The sequence below is a fragment of the Oryctolagus cuniculus genome, chromosome 21, assembly GCF_051225735.1.
Source record: "Oryctolagus cuniculus isolate XC-2025 breed Fujian yellow rabbit chromosome 21, ASM5122573v1, whole genome shotgun sequence".
NCBI classification, from domain to species: domain Eukaryota; kingdom Metazoa; phylum Chordata; class Mammalia; order Lagomorpha; family Leporidae; genus Oryctolagus; species Oryctolagus cuniculus.
In genome coordinates, this window is record NC_142887.1 from 28,086,019 (window position 1) to 28,106,897 (window position 20,879).

Below are 20,879 nucleotides of genomic sequence, written 5' to 3' on the forward strand. Positions count from 1 at the left end.
GTGACGTAGAAAGCGATGGGATGCGGTGCTGCGGGAGACGTGGCAGTTTGGATTTAGATGTGACCCCGTGCCCCGCGCAGATGGCTGCAGCTTCCTCCCCCTCCCCCCTGCCCTCCACCCCGAGGGGCCCGATATGAATCACCACCAAGCCAAAGAGGCTCGGGGGAAGTGGGTCACGGGCGATGCTGAGCACGTGTGCAGGATCATAGGAGACCCGTGTGCAGGGCGCGGGGACGCGCGGCCGGGTGTGCCTGGGGAGGGGGCACGGCCAGCCGAGCCAGGAGCCAGCCCAGTGGTTACAGGCACCGTGGAATGTGATCCTTAGCAGGGCAGGTGTGTGTGTGTGCGCGCGCGTGAGATTCTCTGAAGCGGTCAGAGCGTGCATTCACCGTCATCTGCACTTAGTGCCTTCTTCCCATGAAGGTGGATCAAGCCTGGGCCGTGGCCTTGATGACTAATTGCCTCCTTTGCAATCGAGGGCACAGCAGCCTTTGCCTTTGCAAGTGACCAGATGGGAAGGTTCCGCGCTTTGCTGCCGGTTCCATGGTAACCTGTGGGCACCGACACCTGCCGTGCCACAGGCGGGTGGCGTTGGACCCCGGGGGCCAGGCCAGCGCCCTTGAGCTGAGCCCTGGGCGAGCTGGACGGTGACATTTTCCCGGGTGCCCTGTGGCTCCACTCCGGGCTGTGGAACCTGAAGGCTGGACTCTGCCGGGGACCGGGGGCAGCGGCTGAGTCTCAGCTGCCTGGGGCTAGGAACGGATGCGGCTCCGGGATCCTGGCCCTGCTCGCCTGTGAGTCTCTGGGAGGCTGGATGAGCCCTGCCACCTCTCTCAGCTTTGCTTTCTTTGCTCATCAAAGGGAAGAAGAGGACGCAGGATGAGATGGTTATGAGGATGCATGATCATAAAATAAGCCAAGGCAACTCGGGGTGAGAGGCACCGCGTGGGATAGCCTGCAGGCGCCAGCCATCGTCACCACCGTCCCCAGCTCTGCAGCAGCGCCCTTAGCTGACGTCTGTGTGTGACGGTCTCACGCTTAGGACATTGAGTCCTTTTTTTTTTTTTTTTTTTTTTTTTTTGACAGGCAGAGTGGACAGTGAGAGAGACAGACAGAGAGAAAGGTCTTCCTTTGCCGTTGGTTCACCCTCCAATGGCCGCCACGGCCAGCACGCTGCGGCTGGTGCACCATGCTGATCCGAAGGCAGGAGCCAGGTGCTTCTCCTGGTCTCCCATGGGGTGCAGGGCCCAAGCACCTGGGCCATCCTCCACTGCACTCCTGGGCCACAGCAGAGAGCTGGCCTGGAAGAGGGGCAACCGGGACAGAATCCGGCGCCCGACCAGGACTAGAACCCGGTGTGCCGGCGCCGCTAGGTGGAGGATTAGCCTAGTGAGCCGCGGTGCCGGCGGACATTGAGCCCTTCTAACTATGCCAGAAACACTGGACAGAGAGCTGCTCATTAATATGTTTAGTTATTATTTTATTCGAGAGACAGGCAGGCAGACAGATCTCCCATCTGCTGGTTCGTTCCTCGGTTGCCCGCAGCAGCAGGGGCTGGGCCAGGCCGGGCAGCTGGGAATTCCATCCACGTGCGCCATCCCCCACTGCCTCCAGGAAGCTGGAATCGGAGCAGAGCTCGGCATCGAACGCAGATGCTCCGGTGCGGATGGCGTCTTAACCTCCCATCAGGCCCCTCCACCAACTCGGTTCTTTAAAAATGTTCCCCCCCCACTCCGGGGGCAAGGAACAAACCCCCCAAGAAGGGATGGGCATTGTGGTGCAGCAGGCTAAGCCCCCACTTGTGATGCCAGCGTCTCCTATCAGATCTACTTCCGACCCAGCTTCCTGCTAATGTGCCCGGCGGGACAGCAGACGATGGCCCACGTACTGGAGTTGCTGCCATCCACGGGGAAGACCAGGATGGGGCTCCTGGCTCCTGGCATGAGCCTGGCCCAGCCTTGGCTGTTGTAGCCATCTGGGGAGTGAACCAGCTATGGAAGATCTGCCTTTGTTGCTGTCGCTGTCACTCTGCCTTTCAGATAAATAACTAAATCTTAAAAACAAGCAAACAAAGAAACAGCACCAAGTGGCTACCATGCAGGCGTAGGGGCCGTGGCTCGGGCTGCAGGAATGAGGGCGCCCTGAGGGGCAGGAGGCGTCAGCACCAGCTCTGGGGCGCTCCTATTTCTTGTTCTCTCCCACGGTCCCTCCTCTGCCCCCCCCCCGCCCCCACTCACTGGCTTCTTTGTTCCTCCCCTGGGGGCCTGCTCTGCCCTGCCCTGCCCGTGCCCAGCCAGGCGACTGCTGTCCGTGCACCCCAGTTCCAGGTCGTGGGTGGGAGGCTTCAGCACAGCTTGGAGCAGGGTACCCAGCTCGGGCAAGGTCAGGTCCAAGGGATGCATTTGGTGAGAGAGCATTAAGTCCCGCCCTTTCCTGGGTGTTCCTGATGTGTGACCTCTTCCAAGGAGCCTTCCGTGAATACCTCCAGCCTCTGCCCTCCTTCCGGCTCCCCCACCCACCCACCCATGTCCGATGCTGGAACAGGAAAGAGAGAGGTGCTGGCACCAGCAGCTATGTGCCCAGCCCAGCCCAGCCTAGGCAACCATGATGACCTCAGGCTGTTTTGAAGAGGCCAGCCTGGCCGACAGCAGGTGCAACAGCCACAAATTTGGAAAGAGCACCCTGCGAGGCAGAGGCCTCTCCCAGGGAGGCTGGACTGCAGAGGGGGAGGGTCTTGGGAACACAGCACAGTGGCTGCCCCCGTCCTTATGTGGTGCCCGGGGGCTCAGTGGCACCGCCGTCCAGGGCTGCCATGTGCATGCAGAGCCTCGGGCTGGTGCAGGCTGCTGTCTCCTCTTAGCCGGGCCGCCCGCCACTGCGGGTGCCGAGGGGTGGGCCTCAGGGTTGGGCAGCCCCCCCACCCCCACCCTGCCAGCCCCGGTAGCTTCCCTCGTTCCGTGTCTGGTGGTCTCTGGTTAAAGAAACCTGTGAAAGGTTTGAGGCCATCGCTGCTGAGTTTGTAGCGGAGAGCAGGCTCGGCTCTGGAAACCAAGGCTAAGCCCGAGGGGAGCCAGGTGCAGGTGTAGGTCTAGGTCACGGGCAGGCCTTGGCCACCGTCATCATCACCCCCATCGTCTTGTTCCATCTTCCGCTGCCGGAACTGTGAGCACCACGGACCTGGCCGTTGGTCTTACAAAGCCTGGGAAGTTCAAGGTCGGGTGGCGGCATCTGGCGAAGTCTTACTCTCTGCAGGGTCCCAGGGTGGTGCCGGGTGTCACGTGGGGAGACGGGGTGCCCTAGCTCAAGTCTCTCTGCCCCTTCTTATGAAGCCCTGTCCCCACCCCCGCCACAGCCTCATTTAACCTTCTAGTGGGGGTCCCTCCCCCCACCCTCCACTGATCCCATGGTCAGATTAAGTTTGCAGCCTCTCAACACCTCACAATAGATTGGATTTCTACATGGTTCTGGCATGTTCAAGTCGTGGCACCCACACACACACACCCCAGGGGCCCTGGGGGGACAACCTCCCAGGAGGCTTCACAGACTTCGACCTGGCTTTGAACTTGCTCCCGTTGGGTGGCTCAGCTCTCCAGGGAGCACCACAACCTGGGGTGGGTTTCTTCCTCCAAAGCCGGGACAGGGGCTGTGTCCGTGCACGGGTGTGCGATACCTCCGCCCGGCCCTGGGATGTTGGTGCACACAGCACTGCATAGCTGGGGGCTGGCTGAGCCCACGTGACAGCGGAAGGCTGGGCCAGCGGGCAGCCACAAGCCCCGAGGGCCAGGCTGTGCACAAATCATGGAGGAGTCATGGGCTCCCCGTGGCCTTGGCACTGCCCTTTGACGAGTGGAGGTGGTATCGTTGTCATGGGCTTCCCCTCTGCGAGGCTGCAGAATTGGGAAGGCCAGACAGGCCCCAGGGCGTCTTCCACCAGCCAGGGCCCCTGTGTTGCCAGAGAACAGCTTGTGGAGACATTGTGCAAACTCAGCCAGAGGTGTCACCTCCAGGGTCCCTGGCGGGAATTTCCCATAAGCCTCTGCGGTCCTGGCAGGAGCCCCACAGGCTCTGGGTGGGCCCGGGGTGGGCTCTGTCTGGCTTGGAGGCTGCAGTCTGGTCTGGCTTCCCACTCTCCAGTGCGGTGGCTTCTTCTGTTGCCTTTACCTGTCTGGGCCTCAGACACAAGGCAAACCCCAGGGCCCCCCGGCTGTCTCACAGCTACGACGCGAGGCGACAGCCACAGCCGAGAACACGGCCATGCCACAGCCCCAGGACCAGTCAGTCAGAACACCAGGGGCCCCGGGAGGTGTCCGTAGACACTCTGTCTTTGGAAGATGGCAGCTTTGTGTTTGCTAAAATTAGCACCTGGGAAAAGAGAAGTGCTGAGCCCATATGGCTCATATATTTTTTTCTCTGCTTTTTTTTCTTTTCCTTTTATGTTTTGCTTTTATGTTCGAAGGGTAAATTCTTAAGTGTCAGGTGCACGCTTCCCCATTTGGACACGGTGGCCAAGCTCTCCTCCACCGAGGTCAGTCCACTTTATATTCCCCTCAGTGGGAAAGGCAAGGCTGGGCCCAGGGAAGGTACTTCTGGAAGCATCCATGTGTAAATCCTTTGCCATAGCTCATGCCCTCCCATGTGGGCAGGGATGTCCAGTGGCAGCAAACCCAGCACCTCCCACACGCAGGCCCAGCTCAAGGCCATCAGTTGAGAACCGGTTGCAGGAGAAAGATGCCTCAGTGCCCACAGTGACAGCCCACGTAGCCCTTCTGCCAAGACAGGGCACGGAGCTGTCACTGAGAGTGATGGCCGCGGCCAGGGCGAGCGGGAGGACGGAGGGGCCCCACGGGGGAGCCGGGCTGCTTCACAGACATGCTGCTCAGTGTGGAAGCTCGGGAAGCTGGCAGGAGGAAGTCCATCCTCTGGTTTCTGGAGGAGACGGGGGAAGAGGGAAGAGAGAGGCAGCAAGAGGGAAGTTTAAGGGCTGTTCACTTAAACCCGATTTCCTCTGCTATTAAAAACGCAATGGTGTTTAGGTGCTTGGCACAGTTGGTTAAGCCTCCACCTGCAGTGCTGGCATCCCCTATGGGGCTGGGCCAGGCTGAAGCCAGGAGCCCGGAGCTCCATCCAGGTTTCCCACATGGGTGACAGGTGTCTAAGCACTTGGGCCATCTTCCACTGTTTCCCTAGGCACATGAGCAGGGAGCTGGATGGGAATTAGGGCAGCCGGGACTTGAGCTGGTGTTCCAGTATGGGCTGCCTTCTTCGCAGGTAGAGATGTAACCCCCCAACGCTGTCCTCCATATGGACAACTTGTGATACATGCATGCATCCATGAAACCATCACCACGGGGCCAGCTGTGGTGTAGCAGGTAAAGCTGCCGCCTGCAGTGCCAGCATCCCATATGGGCACTGGTTCGAGTCTTGGCTGCTCCACTTCCAATCCAGCTCTCTGCTATGGCCTGGAAAAGCAGTAGGAGATGGCCCAAGTCCTTGGGCCCCTGCACCTGCGTGGGAGACCCGGAGGAAGCTCCTGGCTCCTGGCTTCGGATCGGCACAGCTCCGGCCGTTGCGGCCAATTGGGGAGTGAACCAGTGGATGGAAGACTTCCTTCTCTTTCTTTGCCTCTCTTCTCTCTCTGTGTAACTCTGACTTTCAGGTAAAATAAATCTTAAAAAAAAAAACCATCACCACAATCGAGATAATGGATGTATGAGGAAACTTTGGAAAGTCCATGGAAAGATGGAATTAAAAGATACACCTGGGGCGGGCATTTGGAACATGAGTGAAGTTGCTGCTTGGGCGTCCGTACCCCATACCGGGGTGCCTGGGTTCAGGCTCCAGCTCTGTTGCCTGTTCTAGCTCCCTGCCAATGCACGCCCCAGGAGGGAACAGCTGTAGTTCAAGTACTTGCGTCCCTGTTGCCAATTCCGGTGACCTAGATTGAGTTTCCGGCTGAAGCCAGTCCCCTCTGACCATTACGGGCATTTGGGAGTGAACCAATAGATGAACGTTCTCTCTGTCTCTGTCTCCTTCTCTATCAGATAAATACATAAACAATTTTCGGAAAGATGTTTCTCTTGGTGCAAAACATTTTCTGAAATGTGTGCATGTTTTGTCATGGCCCGCATTATCCATGAACTCCTATAAACAAGTTTGAAACATTTCTGCATGGAAGTGAACTTGTGTATCACTGAATTCCATCCTCCCCGAAGCTTCGGTAGACCCCTCGTGTTGGAACAGTCCCCTCTCTCCCAGGGCCTCCGCCAGGGGGACAAAGCACGCCAGCCGCGGCCTTCCATGGGGCTTCACCTTACAGATGCAGAGGAGAGCATAAAATAATCTCGCCAAGGCACAAACGGGCCGAGCTCCTGCCGCCGCGTCTCCTTTCGTGGAAAATCAGATACTCGCCGTGGCTCTGCGTGATTGTCTCTCTAATGCCAGGGACTGTGTTAATGAATAAGTTGTAAATGTTGACTTTTGATTCAAGGTTTCCCTGGGGGGACTGAAGGGTTGCTTTTTAATATCTCTGGACTAATCTACATGTAGTATTGTGAAAGGGCAAATAAGCGCTTGGCCTTCGGCCCATTTCCAGGGGCCTGAGCTGTCTGCCGGCTGCCCCAGAGCCTGCGTCCTTTGGGGAGAGGTGAAGATGCATTGTTCGCTCCTGGCGTCGAAAAGGGAGCATCTGCTTCTGCCTTGCGCCTGCATGGAAACACTGTGCTGCTCCTTAGAGTTTAAAACGAGGCTTGGAGTGGGCGTTGGGTGCGGCGGTTAAGACACTGCTTGGGATACCTGCAAACCCGTATCAGCGTGCCTGGGTTCGAGTCCCCGTTTTGCTTCTGATTCCGATTTCCTGCCACCGTGCACTCCAGGAAACAGCAGAGGGTGGCTCAAGTACTTGGATCCTTACCATCCATGCGGGGATTCAGTGCTGGGCTCCTGAACCAGTGCCCGGGAGATCCTTCTCTGTCTATCTGTCTCTGTCTCTCTCTGCCTTTCAAATATGTTAAAAACCAATCCAATTCTAAAAAGAGGCTTTTGGAGAATATGTGGGGCCATCTGTGAAATGCATTCTGGAGGTTGCAAGGGAGGCTTTGGGCAGAAGTCCAACCCTGACCAGAGGGGGGAGGGAGCCCGAATCGGGGAGGGCAGGCAGCTGGCGGCCACGTCCTCAGCACGTTCTGAGGCCAGCATTTTGTGGGCTGTGAAACCGGCCAGCTCTCAGCAACAGGGGCTTCTCTGCTCTCTCCCCCAGATACCCACATCTCCCAGTGTCCGGGAGCCAGTGGCAGACACATGTGAATGAGAGCTTTCCTCGCTGTTCGCCCCGCAGCCGACTCGGCTCCGACACTCGCAGAAAGCAGGGGAAGTGCCCAGGGCATGTGACAACCCCAGGAGGACAGCCGGGGCAGCCGTGTGTGGCTCACCGCATACAACAGGCGCTCACACGTGGACGCCAGGGGGATGCACCGGGGAGAGAAATGGTTTCCCTGGAGGTGACTCGCGTGCAGCCTTGCCGGAAGGCGACACCAGTGACCAGGAGGTGGACAGCTCAGCATGCTAGCCCTGAGGGCGGGGGGGGGGGGCCGGCCTGTTCTTTGACAGCCTGTCTCTGCTGTAGCTTTGCCTCCCCCACCAGTGGAAGCTCTGTTCCCATTTTAGATCGCAGCTCGGATTTTATTTTGTGCTGTGTTATTTGAGGGTAGGAGGAACGCAGATTCCGGAACACGTGTGGTTTCTTGCGCACCTCTCTGTCCACGTGACTGACAGCGGATGTCACCAGATGTCACCAGGAGGCAGCCGGCTGGGAGGGGAGGGGGAGTCCGCTCTCTGCCCCGCGAGGTGCTGTGGCGGGGCGCCTGCTGCTGTCGTGTTGGAGTGGCCTGTGCGGTGTGGGTGCCTCGGGTTGGTGACGAGGCAGACAACGCACAGGACTGATTCCTGGTGCCCCTCGAGCCTCACCCTCAACCTGCAGGGGCCCTTAGATCCAGGAATGACTTTGGCCGTATAGCCAGGCCACCATGCAGGGCAACGTGGGGCGATGCTGTTGACCCACTTTTTAGGGAGGCAGATCGACAAGAGCTGGCCACTTGGGGCGGTGTCGAGCAGATTGCATAGGTCTGGACTGCTCACCTCATGTCCACACACGTGAGCCTTGGTAGATTTGAGGGGAGCGGAAAAAGATCCCAAAGCCAGAGGCTGCAGCTTTGTCTGGAGAGTTCAAGGAGACCTCAGCGTGGGGTTTGGATTTGCAGTGTGTGTGTGTGTGCGCGCGCGTGTGTGCATGTGTGTTCCAAGCACTTTTTTTATTTATTTTTTTTTTAAGAAAAGATATAGGCCAGCGCCACGGCTCACTAGGCTAATCCTCTGCCTGTGGCGCTGGTTCTAGTCCCAGTTGGGGCGCCAGATTCTGTCCCGGTTGCCCCTCTTCCAGGCCAGCTTTCTGCTGTGGCCCGGGAGTGCAGTGGAAGATGGCCCAAGTGCTTGGGCCCTGCACCCCATGGGAGACCAGGAGAATCACCTGGCTCCTGGCTTCAGATCAGCGTGGTGCGCCAGCTGCAGCGGCTATTGAGGGGTGAGCCAATGGAAAAGCAAGACCTTTCCCTCTGTCTCTCTATCTCTCTCACTGTTCACTCTGCCTGTCCAAAAAAAAAAAAAAAAGAGAAAGAGAGAGAGATTCGTGTATTTGAAAGACAGTGACAGAGAGAGTGAGAGAGAGAATCTTCTACCTGCTGGTTCACTCCCCAAATGGCCACAATGGTTGGAGCTGGGCCAGGCCAAGGCCAGGAGCCAGGAACTCTTATCCAGGTCTCCCACATGGGGTGTTAGGGGCCCAAGCACTTGGGCCATCCTCTGCTGCTTTCCCAGATGCATTAGCAGGGAGCTGGATCAGAAGCGGAGCAGCCAGGACTCGATCCTACACTCTCCATGTGGTCTAGTGCTGCTTGTCTCGTAACCTGTGGGGCTGTATGTGTGAGGAAATTTCTCAGCAAAGACCCTAAGAAAGATGCTGAAAGCAACCCCAAAGGAATCTTTGAAATGCACTTGACAAAGGCAGGACTGTACTTTATAAATTATTAAAAAAAATGTATTCACTTATTTGAAAGGCAGGGTTACAGAGAGACAGATCTTATATCCATCAGTTCACTCCCCAGATGGCCACAATGGGCAGCACTGGCCCAGGCCGAAGTCTCCCATGTGGGTGGCCGGGGCCAAGCAGTTGGGCCACCTGCTGGGAACCCACTCACAAATGTGCAGTCCCTTGTTTCACACCCTGCCCTCTCTCAGGTAGCATGAGCTTATACACTGGGCGAGTCCAGCACCGTCAGTCCCGTCCCTCGGTGCTGTCCGAGCCGCAGCCTCATGAAATGCACTGCCGGCCCTACGTCCACTTTGTGCCTAGGAAGTGATGGATCGTGGAGTGGCAGAGTGGTGAGGCGAGGTTTCAGTCAGCCCCCAGGGCTGGATCGAGGCCAGTGGGGGTCGCAGGAGGCTTTGCAGTGGGTGCTTTGATTAAGGACCCTCACAGCCTCCCTCCCTATCCGCAAATCAATGTGTATCCATAAATATCACGCAAGTGTAGCAATAGGTTCATGAGGATGGTGGTTTTTAAAATGCACAGGCACCTATCAAAACAGCAGGAAACTCAGTATTTAGGAGCCACCTGCAGAAACTGTAGTCGCTGGTTTGCATAATAATTAGTTTATGACTGCATGTCTTTCCCACCTCTGCCATCACAGCACTGTGCAGAGGAACCTAGGGATGTAGTCCTTCCCGCAGGCACCCACTTGCAAGCCCATGGGTGAAAGTTTGCCTGTCTATTTTTTAATAAATCGCCTCTCTAGAGTTTAATTAGGCATTGTGTCTATGCATGAATCATTCATAATCTGGGTTTGCCACCAGAACGTGGCAGTTAGAATCCGGGAACAGAATTGTTATTATCAAGCAAAAGGTAACATAGTTGGGACTGGTGCTGTGGACTCAAGGGTAAAGCCGCTGCGTGCAGTGCCAGCATCCCATATCGGTGGCGGTTCGAGTCCCAGCTGCTCCTCTTCAAGTCCAGCTCTCTGGACTGGAAAGGCAGTGAAAGATGGTCCCAAGTCCTTGGGGCCCTGCACCTGCATGGGAGACCTGGAGGAAGCTCCTGGCTCCTGGCTTCAGATCAGCCTAGCTCCAGCCGTTGCGGCCATTTGGGGAGTGAACCAATGGATGAAAGACCTCTCTCTCTCTGTTTCTCCCTCTATCTCTCAAATAAGTAAATAAATAAATAAGATCTTTTAAAACAGTAATATTGGGGCGGGCATTTGGCATAGCCTATTAAGAGGCCACCTGGGATGCCTGGGTCCCCTATCACAGTGCCTGGGTTCAAGTCCCTGCTCCATTTCGGATTCAGGCTTCCTGCTCATGCACACTCTGGGAGGCAGCAGATGACAGGACAAGTTTCTGGGTCCCTGCCACCCACATGGCCAATCTAGGTTGGGTTTTGGACTCCTTGCTTCAGCCTGGCCCAGCCCCATGTTGTGGGCATTTGAAGAGCGAACCAGTGGATGAAGGATCTCTCATTGTCTGTCTCTCTCTTTCTCTGCCTTTCGAATTTAAAACTCTTTTAAAAATATTACAAATAAATAAGTAAAAAATTACATAAGCTGGATACTCCTATGCATAGCAGCATTATTCACAGAAGCTAAAAAGTGGGAGCAATTCGTGTCTGTCAGTGTTGAAAGGATGAAGAGGGGCCGGCGCTGTGGCGTAGCGGGTAAAGCCGCTGCCTGTGGTGCTGGCATCCCATGTGGGCATCCTAACCAGCATCTAAACCGTGAAGCCAAATGCCCGTTCCTTCTTTTCTTGTACTTTGAAGATCCTATTGTCATCTTGCTTCTGTGTTTTGTATTGGAAAGATAACAGTCTTATTTCTTCCTCTCTGCTTGGAGATTTATTGATTTACTTATTGAAAATAGAGCGATCTGTGATCTACTGGTTCATTCCTTAAATGCCCACAGTAGCCAGGGCTGGGTCAGGCAGAAGTCAGAGGCCAGACTCTCAGTGTAGGTCTCCCACATGGGTGCCAGGAACCTGGATACCCGACTCATCATCCACTGCCTCCCAGGTGTGTGAGCTGGATGGGAAGCAGAGAGCAGCCAGCACTTGAACCAGGCACTCTGATAGGGGACACAGGTGTCCCGACCAGCAGCTCAGCACCCACCCTGCTTTCTGACTTTTCTCTCCAAGACTCTGTGACATGTGTGAGGATGGCTTTGTTTGTGCATCTCCTGTTTTGGGGACTGAGTTTCTTGAACCTGTGGGTCAACATCTTTGACCAGACCGGGGGAGATTCGTGGCCGCTGTTTCTTCCACAGTTGGTTGTCACTTCTGCTCCTGTGAGATTCCAAACACACCAAGGTGAGACCCGACTCCCTCCCCATCTCTCCCATTCTGTTTTCTCTGTAGACATAGTTGTTGATGGATGGGTCTTTGAGTTCACTAAGCCTGCTTTCAGCTTTGTCTCTTCTGCTGTGAAATCTGCCCAGTGAATTCTTGATTTCAGATATCTTTAAGTGCTGGAATGTCTATTTGAATATTTATATAGATTTCCAATTTGGCTGAAGCCCTCTATCTCTTGGTCTGTTTTGTCCTTTCCTTCCTTGTCCTTTTCATTAACTTATTAATCATAATTACTGTGAAGTTAGCGCCTTGCCAGCCGAGCTGCCTAGGACACACTGGATGTGCCACATGGTCGTCCTGGACTCTTGGCATTTCAGCCATCTGTGGTTTTGGAAGTTCACGTTTCTCTTCTGCTGTATTTTCTTCGGTCACCCTAACTGCCCATGGGTGGGTAATAAGTCTTAGAGAGCTTTCTAGAAGCCAAGGACAGGCACAGGGACCCAAGGACAGACAGCTTAGTGACTGCTATGGAAAATGCTGGAACCCTGGGCTGGACCCACCTCGCTGAGGGCTCCTTGGTCAGCCACAGCTATTGGGATGGGACTCAGGGTTGAATTCATTTTGCTTGTTGCATTAATTCCGCATCATGATTTTTTGAACATCATAAGCATATTTATAAGAGAAACAATTTTGATATTAAACTCAACTATTTAATGAGATTTTAAATTCTGCGCTATATTTGTTTCCACATGCACTTCAAATAAGAACACTTTTTTTATATTGAAGTGAGACATAACATCAGATTTGTCATCTTAACCACTGCTAGGTGTGCGGTTCAGCGCCGCAGAGCACAGGCACAGTGTTGTGCAAGCATCCCCACCGTCCATCTCCAGAGCTCTCTGCCCCTTGCAAACTGACACTGTGCACCACTGAACAGTGATCCCCCAGCCCCAACTTCCTGTCTCCATGAACTTGACTGCCCAGGTGCCTTATCTAAGAGGAATTGTACAGTCTTTGTCCTTTTATACTGGCCTCTGCCTCTGAGCAGAATGGCTTCAAGTTTCATCCACATTGTAGCCTGTGATGGGCTGTCCCACCCACTTACTTCATTTTCTTTATTTAAAAGGCAGAGTGGGAGAGAGAGGGAGAGGGAAAGGGAGAGGGAGAGGGAGATAGAGAGAGAGACACCCTTCATCCATTGGTTCACTCCCCAAATGGCCACAATGGCACGATGGTTCAAAGCCCAGAGCCAGGAGCTTCTTCCTGGTCTCTCATGTGGGTGCAGGGGCCCAGGCACTTGGGCCATCTTCTACTGCTTTCCCAGGTGTATTAGCAGGGGGCTTGATCGGAAGTGGAACAGCCGGGACTCGAACTGGTGCCCATATGGGATTGCGGCACTACAGGTGGTGGCGGCTTTACCCACTATGCACAGTGCTGCGTGCCCCCTCAAGCTTTTTTGGTGGAATCATGCCGCCTGTATTCATGCATCGGTACCACATTCTCTCCATCCGTTCCTCTGTCAGTGGACACTGGGCTCACTTCTGAGTTAGAGCTGTTGTGTAGAATGGCGCTGTGAGCAGTGGCATACACAGAATCGCCTCTCAGGGCTAGGACGACCACTGTGCTGGGAGCCAGCAGCCCAACCCCGCACCCCGGCCCTGGCACACAGAGGACAGGGACTCTAGGAGCCCGAGCAGGAGGCTGCCAGAGGGACTGGGGAGAGAGGAAGAGAGCTCAGCCCAGGTCTGCGGGAGCCTCGGGAGGAAAGGGCCGGGGAAGCACTGGTGGACCCCGGGCAGGATGGTTGTGAGGGAGGGGGAGGGTCTCAGGGTACCATGGGGGATGGAGGCACAGCTGGGCTGAGCTGGCAGAGGGTGGGTTGGGCCTGGATTTGCCTGCGACACCTGTGTCCCGTGTGTCAGGCAGGTCAAGCGCGGTTTACTGGGGCTGAGTAGCAGGGGAAAGGGGGTGTGTGGAGGAGTAAGAGGGCGGGGCCTGAGCTTGGGCAGGAAGTGGCACCCAGCCTGGGTGGGGGAGAATCAATGGTGGATATTCCGGTTTTTAGGCTTTTTCAGGAACCTGGCGAATGACTGAATAACTGGACTAAAACTCAAAATGTAGCTGTGCCAGTCGGGTTGTTTGTCCTCTTGCCAAATCCTGAGCTTTGGGAGGGGCGGCTTCTTCAGTGCAGAGTGGGCGTTCTGAGCTTTGTGATGTGCGTGTGTGTGGGTGCGTGCACATGTGTGTGTGTGCTTGTGTGTGCAGAAATGGGCTTCCCTGCTGGGCCCTCCCTGGTCTTCTGAAGGTGAGGGTGCAGACGTGTTGGGAAGTGCTGCCTGGGTCGCGCACCGTTTAACCCCAAAGGGGTTCAGTGCAGGAATCCTTTGTCACAAAAGCCTCAAGAAATGCATTCCAAATGAGAAAATCAGCAAAGAAAGACTTGAGACTCTCACCTGCCCTTGGCAAACACTACAAGTGTAGAAGGTGACTGGTTCCCAGCCCATCCGACACCCGTGACCGCTGTGTGGAAGATGAGGGGTGCTGCTTTGTTTCTTCTCTTGAGGTTGGTTTGTTTGTTTGTTTTTGGAGAGAGAGAGAGAGAGAGAGAGGGAGGTCTTCCATCCACTGGTTCACTCCACAAATGGCTGCAACTCTGCAACAGCCAGGGCTGGGCCGGGCCCAAGCCAAGAGCCTGAGACTCCATCCGAGTCTCTCACTTGGGTGCAGGGGCCCAAGCACTTGGGCCATCCTCTACTGCTTTCCCAGGTGCATCAGCAGGGAGCTGGACCAGAAGCAGAGCAGCGGGGGCCTCACACGCACCTTCCACGATAGGATACTGTCATGGCATGCAGTGGCACAGCCTACCGTGCCACAACACCAGCCTCCTTATCTTAGAAAGAAAAGAGAAAATAAAACAGGTCGAGGTAGTGTGTTTTATTCATTTTTAAGGCACCATAAGGGGGTTGTGATTCTCTTTCCTTAATATAAAAGGTGAAGGTGCCCCTCCCCCCTCCCCCCACCACAGTGGCAGACGCCCCTCCCCCACCCAGTGGCAGATGCCCCACCCCCTTCCGTGAGTGGCAGACGCCTGCTCCTGCCCTAGCTGCACCATGAATGTTTCCGCCCATGCTCTTAGCACAGCTGCCACCGCCCTGAGCGCCCCAATAGAATCCCCCAAAGACTGCCCGTACAGCGTCTCTTCATCCCCACTCGAGTTTATTCCATCCGGGCATCCGCCATGGAGCTGGCAGTTCAGATTTGACAGTGAGGAGGCACGGAAAGTTAGGCTTGCTTTAGAAACAGGTAGTGGTTGCCAGTTCAGTGTAGTGCTTATGCTGGACCCCAGAAGGGCCTGAGGGAGGCCGGGGAAGGAGCAGGACCTGGGGTGGAGGTCCACTCTGGCCCACCTTGTATATTCCCTGCTGCTCGCCAGGGACGGGAGGGCCATGCTGTTGCAGACTTGGAGCTCAGGCCTCCCGGGTCAGCCGCAAAGGCCAGGTCAGAACCAGGATCCCCTCCTCCCCTGCTCTCAGCCCCAGGACTTCCCTGGCTGGGGAGGAGAGCAGCCGAGGGAGGGATTTGGGCAGGAACTGGTTCTGCGTGGCTCCAGCAGCCCAATCTGTTGAGTGATTGGCACTCTGGTGCCTAGGATGGTGTGGGTGGGGGAGGGACTCGAGTTCCTGGTTGGTGCACCACTCTCCCCGGTTCCCGAGAGACAGGCTCCCCCTGTGACAGGCGGACTCCTCGCCACCCCAGGGCGTGTGACGCTGGAGATGTGAGGACTTGAGCCACGGGCCGGCCCTCTCTGGGCTCCATTGGGCAGAGACAGAGCCCTCGGTGCCGGGGTCGGGTTCCAGGCCGAACTCCGGCATTCTAAGAGGCTGAGCCGCGGCTCCACCGCCTGCGTCCCACCACGGACAAGCTGGCCTTTGTCTCGCCAGCGGGGCAGGAGGAAATCGCCAATCCCTGCCTGGGACGCGGGCTGGCAAGAGGCGCGGCCGCTCCTCCGGGGAGCGACCCGGTGGCCTGGCACTTGGCTCCTGGCCCGGGGCCCCAAGGGGCGGAGGCGGCGGGAGGAATGAGGACGCGGCGCGGCGCGCCCCTGCCACGCTCAGGCTGACGGGCGGCGGGCGGAGCGGGGCGCACTGCTCGGCTCGCCTGGGCTCAGCTCCGCGGTGCTCCGAGGGCGCGGGCTGGACGCTATCCGCGGTGCTGAAGCGCCGGCCGCGGCGGGGAGGCGGGCCCGGGGCCGCCGGGCCGCGCACACCCAATCCCGGGACCGCCCTCCTTCTCCCCGGCTCGGCGCGGCGGTGGCAGCCGGCACCGCACCGGGATGGACTGAGAGTGCGGTGGCGCGAAGGCAGCGGCGGCGGCGGCAGCGGCTGCAAGACCCACCCCAGCCTCGGGGTCGGACCCACATCCACACCCGAGAGCCCCTCCCGGGGGTGAGTCAGGGCGGGCTGAGCCGGGGTGGGGTAGTCGGGACCCTGGCTTTTACAACCTCCCCCCAGCTCCCCGTTGCAAATGTCTTCCAGCCAGGATCCCCAACAGCCTGTGAGGTTAAGGGGCAAGAGCCCTGTCCGGGGGTAAAGGGTAGAGCCTCCTGCTCTCAAAAACCCCGACAAAGGGACAGTCACGAGGCATGCCCTCCTCCCTGGCCCTGGGTGTAGCCCACAGTTTGGCCCCCGGTTGGTTTGCCCGGGCTGGTGTCCTAGGGGGTCTGTGCAGGGGTCCTGCCCTGGGCACAACCCAGCCCCTGGAATTCGGCCCAGACAGAGGCCAGCCATCTTTTTCAGCAGGGAAAGGCAGGTTAGCTGTGACTGGGGCTGCAGCTGGAAAGTCCCACCTCCCTAGGACTCCCGAGGCCTCTGAACCCCTGTGACCAGGGCTTCAGGGGTGAAGGTCACTTGAGTGCACCTGGCTGTTGTTTGAGCTGGACTCAGGCAGAGAGAGTGGATACTGGGTAGACACTCCCTGCCAGCGTTGTGTGTGTGTGTGTGTGTTCGTTCCCAGCACGCAAAGGAGATTTTAAACTCCAGTGGTGTCTGTCACAGCAGAGCCCTTCTCCGGCCTGCCTGTGCTTCCGAGTAAGCAGTTTGAGATCACGCTGGGCAACTCCCCAGCCGGAGAAGCCCTGGGGCTTCCTCAGCCCCCCGCCCCCTGGAGCTGTCCCCCCTCCTGCCGGAAGTGGGAGGATGTGTTTAAACTTGATGGGTCACCTCTGCCTTCGCTCCTACCAGCACTCGGTTCCCATCTCCATCACCTGGCAAGGTCAGACAGAGAGCTCTCTGAACGCTCAGGATGGGCTGCGCGGGCTGCTGGGGGCTCCGCTGCCCAGACAAGGGGCTTCTGGAGTGTTGGGGGAGGTGAGGGAGCAGAAAGAGGGGGGAGGAGATCGAGGGACCCTCCCCGAAGGCCCCAGGGAGGTCCACTTGTGCTGGCTTCCAGCTGGTGCTGGACCCTGATGCTGGAGCACTGGGCGGGCGGGGGGAGGGATGGTGTTGGGTTCCGTCTGTCTAAGCCTAAGCCATGTGCATCAGAAGGGGCTCGCTCTGGTGGGCAGCTGCCTTGGATCCCGTGAAAGCCTGGGCAGTGCCCGGGAAGTGGAGGCGAGCGAGGCACTGCACTGGTCTAGGGTCAGTGTTGCGCTGCAGTGGTGCTGCGGTGCTGAGGAAAATGCATGCCAAGGGTTTATTTGCATCACCTGCCTGGAGCAGACCACTTGGCACCCAGGCACCAACATCTCTCGCCGCTGTTGTGTGGAGGGCAGAGGTCGGAAGGGGAGGGGGGAGAGAACGCGCCAGGGGGTTCACAAAGTTGGTGGAAAAATAGAATGGAAGTCTAAGTTTATTCTGGTGCAAAAAAAATTTTTTTTTGAAATCTATGCTTAGTTCTTTCCATAAAATACATTCTCCCTGAACTTTTTTGAAGACAGCCCCCAGATGCATGGACTTCAAAAGATCTTGCATGAAAGTAAACTTCTCTTTTGATTTCATTTTCTGTGAATTATTGGAAATATTCTGCATATTTTCTCAAACTGTGTTATTCTTGACCACTTTTTTCCCCACCCCAAAGTGGGTTTTTTGGTGTGTGTTTTCTTTTAGCTTCTATGTGAGCTCCTTATCGTTCAGCCTGATGAATGAACTCTTTCAGAGCCTGCTTGTCCAGAAGGGTGGCTGACTCATAGCTGTGCCCTGACATCACTGTTGATCCGTTTCCTAAAAACATGAAGTCCGGAAAGAGACAGCGGCAGGCCAGCTAGGGAGGAGGCGTAGTGGCTGTTGGGGAAAAGCATCCTATTTGGGCTTTGCATGTTGTTTGCTTTGAAAAATGAACCTGGATAGCCAAAAAGTTTTCCATAACCAGATCAAGTTGAGAGAGAGAGATGAGTATTTTTAGCATGGCCCACCCCTGTAATGCAAGCAAGCTACCTATTTTTACCCATCATCTGAGCAACTTAAAACCTGCTCAATAATTCAGGTGGGTTCGAGTTCACCTCCGTAACTGAAGAGGGGACAGTTGGATGAGACGCGGGCCCAGATCCAGCTCACGGTCTCTGCTCCGAAGTCCTGCCCTTGGCTGGGTCATAGGCACAGACGCCTCTGTGCACAGTTATTAAACACGCTTGGAAAATGTGGATGGAATCTTTCTGTCTGGATGTCTCAAGACGGGAAATAAAGGCGCCATGATGAAGGCATGACCGAGAGTTGGCAGCAGGACACGCTTCCTGGTGGTGCGGGCAGGCGAGCTTGGGTCCCCAGCAGAACAGTGTTGGGGTTGGTGGCAACAGCTGTATGCTATAAAGAAGTGAACTCCGGACGTTGAGAAACCGGGGTTCACATCCCGATCTTAACCTCTGATTGGCCATAGCCCATGATCTGAGCCTTGCTGTGCCTCTATCTTACCATCTGTGAAATGGGGACAGCAGTGTGGGCCTTGTATGTGAACTGTCAGCGCAGCAATGACATGGGTGTGCTCCGTGTTCCTCTCAGTAGCTCACACCATAGTCTGCCTCTGCTGGTTATTACAGGACCCCAAGTGTGTTTAGCCAAAATGCCTCAACGTGTGTGTTTATACTTAAAAAAAAAAAAAAAAACCTGTGAGGATCAAGAAGGGACTCAGCAGCTTACCGGGGGGGTAGCCTGGTCCTGCTGGAGGCGGCGGTCCCAAGGTGGGGGCTGCCCTTGGGTCTGCCGACATCCAGGGAGGGACTTTAGCTGGCCAGCAGCGGAGGACAAGGAGAGACAGAGGGACTGTTGCCTTTAGAGGGAATGGAGCCTAAATGCCCAAGGCCACGGGGGCCTCTGTTTAGAGCAAGCACATCCAGGACAAGCTGCCTGGCGAGGGGGAGAGGCTGCCGGGCTGGCGCTCCCTGGTGCTGGCCGGTGTCTCTGCCGCCCGCCCGCCCCGGGGGACAGCAGCTAGCCCTGGTGGGCGGGTGGTGCGTGCCCTGGGCTTGTTGCCAGGCCTTCCCGGGCAGCCCCGTGAGATAAGCACCATCACCCTCCTTGTTGGACCGACGAGGAGACTCCAAGAAGCTCAGTCCCAGGGCCCCAGGATCGGAGGGCGGCAGCTGCCCCTCCAGCACCAGGAGAGGGGCCTCCCAGGCGAGCCGATGGCACGGAAGGGGAGTGATGCAGGGCCCCAGTCCCGGAGCTGCGGGCTTGCAGTCCCCTGCCCTCCTTATACTGAGGTGACTGCGGCCCACAGCTGGACGGGGAGAGGAAGAGGAGCCCTTGGAGGCTGGGGCAGCCAGGCCGACTCACCGTGGGCAGGAGTCAGTGTCTGGCACCTTCCCTTTCTGCCCTCCCCGCCCCCCGGATCCTCCTGTCCCCTCCCGGGCATGGGGTCTGTGATCCTGGCCATCAGGGTCAGCCGCTGCGGGCAGGAAACAGGGCAGGAAGGTGGCAAAGCCCTTGGAAATCAACGAGGCCAACCCTGCAGGATGTGAATGAGAGGAAGCAACTCACCCAGGGGCTGTGGGGGAGGGGGCGCACAGGGCTCTTTATGGCCACCCCAACAGGAGCTCCTCCCAGTGGGCCACGCGGCAGGGCCTGTGTGGGAGCCTGGGCAGGGGGGTGCCAGTGGCTGTGTCAGACAGGACATCCCAGACGCAAGGACTTCCTTGGTGGATCCCACAGGCTGGCTGAGCTGGGCAGCTCCGCGCACCTGGCTCCCCCACCCCGGCCCGGGAAGCCTCTCCATCTGGCCTCTGCTGGCACAGACTGCATTGATTTCCATTTCCCGGGGCGGTGAGATCACTTTAAAGGTTGTGCAGTGGAGTCTCCAGTGCTCTCCGCTCGAGACCTTGCTCTGATACCGCCTGCTGCCAACAGCCTGGGCCCCAGGCACTGGGAGGAAACGCGTGCTGGTCGCTCATGAACTTGAATTATTTACGAAGCGAGTGTAGGGCTCCCGTAGCTGCTTTGCGCACCACTGCCCCTCTGCACCCCGCCCCAGCCGTTACTTCATGAGCACACCCAGGAGCTTACCCCTTTAATTGAACAGCATTTCGTGGTGCTAAACCGCGCGCTCCTATCCCTGGGCTGCCTTTCCGGTTACTGCTCTGTGGCTCCCACCTTGAACCCCAACCCCTGCCCCCTCCCCCCACTCCTTCGCGTCCTCACCGCCTGAAGCCAGGTCCTGTTCATCTTCCTGCCCCGTTTTCTCTGGCCTCCGCCCTTTCCCCCTCCCGGGGCCCGGCTGCCACGGGCAGCGCTGATCCACTTGCTCATTCTCCGCTGACCTTGCCTGGGGCCCCTTTCGGACTCCTGCTCTGGGTGCCTGGGGGGCGGATTAGTCTTTCAGGAACGCACATTTTGCGCTGGTCACTGCCCCCTGCCTTCCCCAGCCACTGTTCCCTCAGGATGAGTGCAGGTGGCTCCACCGGGCCTTTCTGCAAGCCGGCCCAGCACCTCGCACCGCAGACCACAGGGCTGCCCAGGGGCGGCCTCGCCTCTTCTCCTGCTCGGGGGGCTCCTCTTCTCCCGCACAGGGGTCTCCTCCTCTTGCCTGCATATGTCCTGTAAGCCACCTCCTCCAGGCTGTCTTCCTGCCCAGCCTAGACCAGAGCATGCTTCTTGCTCAGATAAACATTCCCAGGGACCTGAGTATTAAAACACACACACACACACACACACACACACACTCTGAAGTCCCAACTCCCTGGGCCTGTGAATGTGGCCTTGCTGGAACTGAGGGCTTTGCAGACATCATCAAGCCACAGTGAGGTCGTGTGGGTAGAGCCTGGTCCAGGGTGACTCGTGTCCTCCTATACCAGGAGGGAAACCTGGACTCAGACCACAGGGGAGGATGGGGGCGGAGGTTAGAGTGATGCTGCCGCAAACCAAGGCGCGCCTGGGGCTGCCCGAAGCCGGAAGAGGCGAGGAAGGGGCCTCTCCTAGAACATTTGTGGGAGCACCTTCCCGCCGACACTTGGGTTTTGGATTTCTAGCCTTCAAAACTGCAAGAGAACGAAGTTCTGTGTCTGAGCCAGG

General features: G+C 57.1%; 1 protein-coding gene across 6 annotated transcripts in view; it reads left to right on the top strand.

The window, feature by feature from the left end:
- Positions 1-20,879, top strand: part of OSBP2 (oxysterol binding protein 2) — a 141,604-nt gene that overhangs the window by 46,747 nt on the left and 73,978 nt on the right. Inside the window, exon 1 of one of the 6 annotated variants that reach the window (XM_089323391.1) lies at positions 15,103-15,827. The exons of 4 other annotated variants lie outside the window; for them this stretch is intronic. Coding sequence is in view for 1 of the 2 variants with exons in the window: in XM_089323390.1 (XP_089179516.1) it covers positions 16,578-16,653 (76 nt within the window). In the remaining variant the exon portion in view is untranslated. Of the gene's footprint in view, positions 1-15,102; positions 15,828-16,534; positions 16,654-20,879 lie in introns of those variants that run through there. One more of the 6 variants, XM_089323390.1, reaches the window with a different exon arrangement.